General features: G+C 58.3%; 2 protein-coding genes across 2 annotated transcripts in view; one reads left to right on the forward strand and one right to left on the reverse strand.

Annotated features, from left to right (window-relative positions):
• WWP2 (WW domain containing E3 ubiquitin protein ligase 2) overlaps positions 1–3,566 on the forward strand; it is a 31,038-nt gene extending 27,472 nt beyond the window's left edge. Inside the window, exons 18-24 of the mRNA XM_066557450.1 lie at positions 22–155; positions 252–392; positions 920–1,040; positions 1,318–1,422; positions 1,520–1,616; positions 2,377–2,449; positions 2,578–3,566. Of these exons, the coding sequence (XP_066413547.1) occupies positions 22–155; positions 252–392; positions 920–1,040; positions 1,318–1,422; positions 1,520–1,616; positions 2,377–2,449; positions 2,578–2,677 (771 nt within the window). The 3' untranslated portion in view covers positions 2,678–3,566. The remainder of the gene's footprint in view (positions 1–21; positions 156–251; positions 393–919; positions 1,041–1,317; positions 1,423–1,519; positions 1,617–2,376; positions 2,450–2,577) is intronic.
• Positions 3,567–4,108: 542 nt separating this feature from the next.
• PSMD7 (proteasome 26S subunit, non-ATPase 7) lies at positions 4,109–7,415 on the reverse strand. Its single transcript, XM_066557316.1, has 7 exons — positions 7,264–7,415; positions 6,647–6,738; positions 6,292–6,384; positions 5,725–5,822; positions 5,365–5,445; positions 4,733–4,824; positions 4,109–4,593 (listed from the first exon to the last, which is right to left on the reverse strand). The coding sequence occupies exons 1-7, from the start codon at positions 7,335–7,337 to the stop codon at positions 4,155–4,157; spliced, it is 969 nt and encodes a 322-aa protein (XP_066413413.1). The 5' UTR covers positions 7,338–7,415; the 3' UTR covers positions 4,109–4,154.
• Positions 7,416–7,623: the final 208 nt, after the last annotated feature.

The following is a 7,623-nucleotide window of genomic DNA, read 5'->3' on the forward strand; positions in this document are numbered from 1 at the left end:
GGTGTCCCCTCCCTGGCCCAGGCTCTGTACCACGGGAAGTTCATCGATACCGGCTTCACGCTGCCCTTCTACAAACGGATGCTGAACAAGCGCCCGACGCTGAAGGACCTGGAGTCCATCGACCCCGAGTTCTACAACTCCATCGTCTGGACCAAGTGAGTGCCCTGCCCTCCCTCCTGCAGAGCTCTCCCCACAGCCCCTCACTGCTGCTGGGTGCCTCCAGCAGGAATCTCATCCCGGTGTCCCCCCAGGGAGAACAGCCTGGAGGAGTGCGGCCTGGAGCTGTACTTCATCCAGGACATGGAGATCCTGGGCAAGGTGACCACCCACGAGCTGAAGGAGGGTGGTGAGAGCATCCGTGTGACGGAGGAGAACAAGGAGGAGTACATCATGTGAGTGGCTGTCTCAAGGGTCCTGTCAGGCACCCGCCCCCGGTGGCTGCAGGGGTGGGACCGTGGGGCTTGGGACGTGGCCGCTTCCCTGGGCTACGTGGCCTGTGACAAGCCCGGGCTGGCGCGGCTGGCCGAGCTCTGCTGCGGTCTGGATTGCTGAGGGCTGGGCAGTTGCCAGTACTTTCAGGAAAAAGGAGAGGGGAGAGAGGCTGAGGCTGCTTTCCCATCCCATGGCTGTTCCCCCTGCCTGCCTGGGGGCTGCCAGGGCCAGCTCAGCTCCAGCCAGGGGATGTGGTTTGCACCCCTGGAGCTCCTAAGGCCGCTCTTGGGGCTGAATGCTGCTCACAGGTTTGGGGGCAGAGACAGAACCCCAGCAGTGGGAATTGAGAGGAGCCCTGGTGCTTTGAGGGAGCCCCTCTCCCATTCCCCACACTCCCGGGGCCCTCCCTGCTGGTGGGAGGGATCCTGGGCTTTCCCTGGGCCAGGCCAGCGGTGCTGGCTCTGTGCCGACCCCTCTGCCTCCCCAGGCTGCTGACAGACTGGAGGTTCACTCGGGGCGTGGAGGAGCAGACCAAGGCGTTCCTGGACGGCTTCAACGAGGTGGTGCCGCTGGAGTGGCTGCGCTACTTCGACGAGAAGGAGCTGGAGGTCAGCTGGCACCTGGGGTGGGGGTGTGGATGGGAGTGGCACGTGGTGACCCTGCTCATGCCCTGTGCCCATTGGCTGATGACAGCCTCGGGTGCTGGGTCTGGGGGTGGCTCGTTGGGTCCATTGGGAAGAGAACATCCCGTTGGATGGGAGGAATTTGCGCCAGACACCTCAGTGCTGGCACCTGGGCCAGGTGAAGGCTGGCACCAGAGGGCTGGTGCTCAGAGCACAGGCTCAGGGCTCTGTCTGTCCCCTGCTGAGTGTCCCCTGTCCCCAGCTGATGCTGTGCGGGATGCAGGAGATCGACATGAACGACTGGCAGAAAAATACCATCTACAGGCACTACACCAAGAACAGCAAACAGATCCAGTGGTTCTGGCAGGTCAGTCTGAGCCCAGCTGAGGGCGTGGGGTGCCCTGGCAGGAGCCATCCTGCAGGATGGGACCAGGACCCCGCTCAGCTCTGCGTTCCTGCTGCAGGTGGTTAAGGAGATGGACAACGAGAAGAGGATCCGGCTGCTGCAGTTCGTGACGGGGACCTGCCGCCTGCCCGTCGGGGGCTTTGCTGAGCTCATCGGTGTGTCCTGGGGGTGGCACCTTCCTGTCCCTGTCACCACACAGAGCTCACAGCAGCACAGAGCAGCTGGGAGGTCTGAGCACAGTGCTCTGGTGTTATGCCATTTCCACACATGTTCTTTGGCTGTGACCAAAGATGTCCCACCAGGGTTAACTATGTTGGGCTGGTTTGTGATCTCAGTCTAAATGAGATTGGATTTCTGATTCAATTTTCATTCTTGTGCGACAAAGCCTCTTTTTCAGAAAACCACAGTGTGGTTCCACTGCTCCTTTAATTTACTGCTTTTTGGGGCCTATACCAGCCTTTCCCTGACTTTCCTGGCATCCGTGTTAAGCCAACCAGCTTGCTTAACCCACTCAGTTGTTCTTGCTGGCATATTAGCTTTTTCCACCCCCTGGAATCTCTCCAGCATTCCCACTGTGTTAAAAAGCCACCTCAGTGACTCAGACTTGCTGTGCCAGGTCCTTTAAAACTCTTGGATGGACTCGCACAATCCTCAGGGTTTACAGATCAATGAGTTTTAGCACTTGGTATGGAACCATTGTGTTCAGAGGTGGTGCTCTTGCCCCTCTGTGCTGCTTTTTGCTTTCTCTGTTTTTTGAACATCCTCTCTGCAAACAGGCGGGGATTGCTGCCAGGGATTTATGCCCTGTGTGACCCTGGGATTGTAGGGCCATGATGGTGGATCTCGGTGTGTGGGAGGGGTTTCTTTTTCAGCTCCTGGTCGTGTAAAGAGCTTTGCTGTGCTCTTCATTAACAGGCAGCAACGGGCCCCAGAAATTCTGCATCGATAAAGTTGGCAAAGAGACGTGGCTGCCACGGAGTCACACGTGGTAAGTGACTGCCCCTGGGCCTGGCAGGAGTGTGGGGACAGGGGGAACTCTGCGGGGCTGCATGGGGCTCCATCCCATGGGCTGGGACTGCTGCTCCTGGCCCGGCCCAGCCTCGGCTCTCTCCCCAGCTTCAACCGCCTGGATCTCCCTCCCTACAAGAGCTATGAACAGCTGAAGGAGAAGCTGCTTTACGCCATCGAGGAGACGGAAGGGTTTGGACAGGAGTGATGGAGCTGTGGGGCGTTCCCGGAGCGCTGCCGGCCGGTGCCCAGGGCCCAGCCCTCCCCGGGATGTGCACGGGCCCCTGTGGACAATGTGGCTTCTGCTCCTGGGCGAGCTCTGCACTGACACGGCCCCGGGGGAACGGGGCTGTGCTTCCCTAAGGAAATCCGAGGTGTGATGGAGAGGAGGACACGAGGGCTTGGCTTGTGAGGGCTGGCGCAGAGGGGCTGGGGGGCAGCACAGGGGGCACCGGCGCTCCCCAGCCCTCTCCACAGACACAGTTATGTGTTTGGTAGAGGCTCTTCTTCCCCCTCTTGTTTTCTGCCTTTTCATGGCATTTTGGTAGTGGCAGGTGAGGGAGAAAATGGCTCTCCCATTTACTTCTGGGCCCCATCCTGCAGCCAGTGCATTCAGCAACAGTGACAGGGACCCCCAAGACGATGCTTCTGAGGGGCTCTTGTGCACCATCTGAGTGCCAGGACAGCCCCTTGCCAGGCCAGATCCGCAGCCACTGGAGCCAGAGCCTGGCTGAGCCTGTCCCCATGTGCAGCCCCTGGCCCCTGGGCAGTTGTATTTAAATGATGTGGTTTCTGCTCGGAGCTGGTGCTCCACAGCAGCCCCGGGGGCTCCGGGCACTGCCGGGGCCCTGCCGGCCTTCGCTCGGATCCTGGGTTCTGCCCACACTCCTGTGTTCCCTCTGCAGCGAGGAGGGCAGGATCACCTGGCTGTCACTTCTGTCCCTCCCCGTGTGTGCGGGTGACAGACCCAGCGTGTCTGTGTCCCTGTGTCTGGGGGCTGTGGGGACGGGACCCTGCAAGGGCTCTGGGCTGGGAACGGCCGGTTCCGCACGGCCCCGCGCGGCTTCGTGTGCAATAAACGACAAAGCAGCTGCCGAGGTGTGCCTGTGTGCTGGCTCCCCCTGCGCGTGTCCTGGTCACTGTGTGTCTCCCAGCGTGGGGTCGATGCAGGGCTGGGGCTCCAGGGCCATAATGGCATCTGGAGCTCAGCACTGGGATCACAAATCCCATGGATTTTGTCCCTGCTTGGTCTGTGTCAGCAGTGATGGCCCCAGGGCCTCCCCAGGCTCACAGCCTCCTGCAGCCCCTAGAGCTGGCCAGGGAGGCACAGAGGTGACAGCAGCGACAACATCCCAGCTGTGCCACACCCCGAGGGGCTGGGGCACAGAGCCAGTTAAACACGGGGATGGCTGTGGTGCACAAAATTGGCTGATGGCAAAGGATTAGCCCTGAACATGGGAATATGCTCAGTGAGAGCAGAGTGTGTGTGAGCTGAGGCCTCAACACCCCTAAGACACACTGGGGGAAGAAGTGCTGTATAACAGCATAATCAAAAGCCTCCATGTGGCTCCCCCCAACCCTGCCTGGGTGAGGAGGAGCAGAGTGCTAAGCACATCATACAAGACCCCAGCACCAAGGATTTAGTTTACAAGAATTTTAATTTACAAATAAAAAAGCTACACCTTTTATTTCTTCTCCTTTTTCTCCTCTTTCTTGCCATCACTCTTCTCCTTGTCCTTCTCCTTCTCATCTTTCCTCTCCTTTTTACTTTCTTCTTTTTCCTGTCCTTCCTTCTTCTCCGCATCCCTGTTGGCAATCTTGTTGTTGATGAGGTTGTGCAGGGCCACAACGGAGCGGATGAGCGAGGCCAGGTACACCACCACCATCTGGTCGTTGGTCTTCAGGTAAAAGGCCTTGACAAACTCCTGCAGGTTCACGTCTGGGAGCAGGTTGAAGACGTCCTGGAGGTGGTAGATGATCTGGTGGTTGATGGGGAGTTTGCCCAGGGCTACTTTCTCTAGGTAGCTCCTGATGTCCAGAAGCTTGGAGTTCAGTCCCTTCAAGCCATGGACCTGGTTTGTGATCCGCTGGGACAGTGTGCCCACCGTGGTGTCCTTGATGTCCCTGAAACCCAGAGAGAATCGGGATTAGAACCTCAGCCCTTGTGCCTTTCCAGCCGTGTGAGCAGGGCTGATGGCAGCCAGGCTCCCAGGATTTATGCCACGTGTCTGAGGTGCAGGGCCCAGGACAGCTGTCCCCTCACCTCAGCAGGTGCTCCACACCCACTTCCTCGGCCTCCTCAGCACCAATCTCGCTCGTCACGTGCTCAAAGGTCTTGGAGGTCGGGGTGCCATCCTACAGGGACACACAAATGGGGCATTTCAGCCAGGGGATGAGGAAACCAGAAAAGCAGCCCTACACAGGCCACAAGGATCTGAGAGGAAAAGCTCTAGCTGGGATGTCCTTGATTTAATCAGTGTCACTGACTGCCCCAGCAATCTCTCCTGCTCTGGCTAACTTCCCATTTCTGCATTTTGCTGGTCTGTGCCTGGGGGGGGAGCAATTGAAATTCTAAATATCACAATTATTTCTCTCTTTCTTGATCCAACCTCATTGCATTCTGGGAGAGCAGCTCCTGCTCTGCAGTGAAGGCCTCAGAAAGGCAGAAAGATCCAATATTTTATACGCATCCAGAATAATTTAAATGCCACAATTGCAGTGAGTCACTGCTGGGTGCTGTTTGTCTGAGTGGGGCTCAGTGAGGAGTGAGCTGCCCAGGGCAGGCCCACAATGACTGGGCACACCTGGGAGCACCTGCAGCCAGTGCCACCCATGAGTGGCAGCCTCCCAGAGCTCCCAGCTGTCACTGTGACACTTCACCCAGTGAACACTCACATCATGGACCTCCTCCACGGAGATGTAGGCTTCTGTGGGCAGCCCCAGGTCCTTTGGCTTCACATCAATGATCACCAGCACCTCGGGGAGAAAGAAAATGTGCAGAGAACTGGATTTCAGTCAAGGAGTAGGAAAAAATTACCCAAGGCAGCTCTTCCCTCCTCAGCACCAGCACAAGGCTGCTCAGAGGCGTAACCTCAGGCACTGAGACAATGATTCAAAAAACTCCTGATCCCAGTTCCTCAATGACTTTACAGCTGTGTCACCGGCAACAAAGGTGGGGGACAGGGTTTCCCAGATGGCCCTTTTAGGGAAAGAGAGGCAAGAACAACCCCCCAGGCCAAAGGTGGCCCCACTTACAGAGTTGGGGCAGTATCTCTTCATCAGCTCGTTGATGGCGATGTCGTTCTTGTGCAGCTTCGGGCCCGTGTGGTACCACCCCACGATTCTTTCTCTGGCTGAGCAAAAGCAGAAAGGATTTGGAATCAGAACTGAGGGAGGCCCCAGCAGAGAGACCTGGGCAGAGACTGGGTGGGCTGATGGAGGGTGAGAGTCTGATCTGTGTGGAGGAGAGGGAAGTGGATTACAAGGCCATGGCTTGAGCAGTGACCGCACTCACTCATCACTGTCACTGACCCACAGCTTTTCTCCTGGTAATTAACAGCTTCTGTTAATTATGTGGCTCTCAGGGTCTGATAGCCTGCACATCTGACATCTCGAAATGCAAGTCCCATCCCTGAAGTGTTCAGAACTGTGTGGATGTGGGACACAGTTAGTGGAGAACACGGTGCTGGCTGATGGTTGGACTTGATGATCTTATAGGTATTTCCCAACCTTAAGGATTCTATGATTAATAGGAACTTCCTTTTCCACAGCCCTGAAAGTTTTTGGGAGCGTATCCCTGACTGTCAGAAGATCTCAACTCACCATTGACCTTCTTAAACATTCCATACATGTTCTCCAGATAGTCATGGTCCAGGAACCACACGGTATCATCCTTGTCATCCTCATCAAAGGGTACTGGGAGTAAAACAAAACACCCGCGTTTAAGAATCCAACTTCCTGAATGAAAATGTTTATTGAAATGCTCTGGATCTGGGTATTTTTGGCTGCTAAAGGAGAGTGAGGTTTACTTAGGGGGGTTGACAGCAGTTTGCATTTGTTGTTGGGTATGAGGTGATTTGTACATGGATGGATTAAGGGGTTTCTTCAAAACCCCCAACACAATCCATCCACTAAATCATTCAGTGGCTTTGGAACAGGGCAGGACACCCGAACTCACCTGCAAAACTGTTGGACACATCCAGGATCTTCTTCTGCCAGGAGCCCAGCAGCACTCCAACCACTCGCTTCTGATTTCCCACTTTTCCTATTCTAAAAGGAAAAACGACTGTCAGTCCCTGCCACAAACGGGGAGGAGGGAGAAGGGACCCCCACCCCGTGTCGGAGGTGACACAGCGGGGGTGGAAGAGGAGGGTTATGATTGTGCTATCACTGCTTGTGTTTACAGCCACAAAAGGGCGTTCCGCTGCCCTCGGAACCAAAGCCTGTCCCCAGGGACGGACCGATGTCACTCACGGGGGACGCGACACCGACACTGCCTGCGAGCAGCGGGCAGCGACCGACCCCAGCGTCACCCGCCGCGGGCTCGGCCGCCTCCGGGGATCCAGGGCTTTCTTTTTGGCCCTAAAAGCGGTCGGCATCGGAGGCAGGGAGCGGGACTAGGCCCCAATCACCCGGGGTGCCGGAGGGACCGGGTCCCCTCCCGGCCCAGGGACCTTCCCGCTCAGCCGGGTCCCCTCCCGGCCCCGGGCTCCTCCAGGGCCCCGCTGCCGGCCCGGCCCCGCTCCCGGCCCGGCCGTGACTCAGCGCCGCGGCGCCACTCCCGCCCGGCCGCACCTGTTGAAGTGATCGACGACGCTGAGCAGCACCAGCGGGTGCACGACCACCCTATCCACGGCCAGCTCCGGCATGGCGCCCGCCCGGCCCGGCCCGGCCCCGCTCGCTCCGACCGCCCGCGCCCGCAGCAGGCCCGACCGGCGCCGCGCCTCAGCCCGCCCCGAGCCCGGCGTGCAGCGCGCGGGGCGGGGCCGCGCCGGCGGGGCGGGGCCGCGGCCATTTTGGGAAGGTGCGCTCGCCATGCTCGGAGGGGATTGGCCACGGCGGGACGCGGCAGCCGCCATCCTGAGGAGGTAACACCGCCATAGTGTCACGGTGCCGCCGCCATCTTGGGAGGGTGCCGCCGCCATCTTGGGCTGC

This window comes from Molothrus aeneus, chromosome 11 (genome assembly GCF_037042795.1).
Source record: "Molothrus aeneus isolate 106 chromosome 11, BPBGC_Maene_1.0, whole genome shotgun sequence".
NCBI classification, from domain to species: domain Eukaryota; kingdom Metazoa; phylum Chordata; class Aves; order Passeriformes; family Icteridae; genus Molothrus; species Molothrus aeneus.

What these genes read in the sequence shown, in the direction of transcription:
- PSMD7 (XM_066557316.1), bottom strand. Translation starts at nt 7,337, where the DNA reads ATGCCGGAGCTGGCCGTGGATAGGGTGGTCGTGCACCCGCTGGTGCTG. An exon ending in CCGTGGAGGAGGTCCATGAT is followed by an intron (nt 4,825 to 5,364) that starts GTGAGTGTTCAC and finishes GTGTCCCTGTAG; the next exon opens with GATGGCACCCCGACCTCCAA. An exon ending in GGTGTGGAGCACCTGCTGAG is followed by an intron (nt 4,594 to 4,732) that starts GTGAGGGGACAG and finishes TCTGGGTTTCAG; the next exon opens with GGACATCAAGGACACCACGG.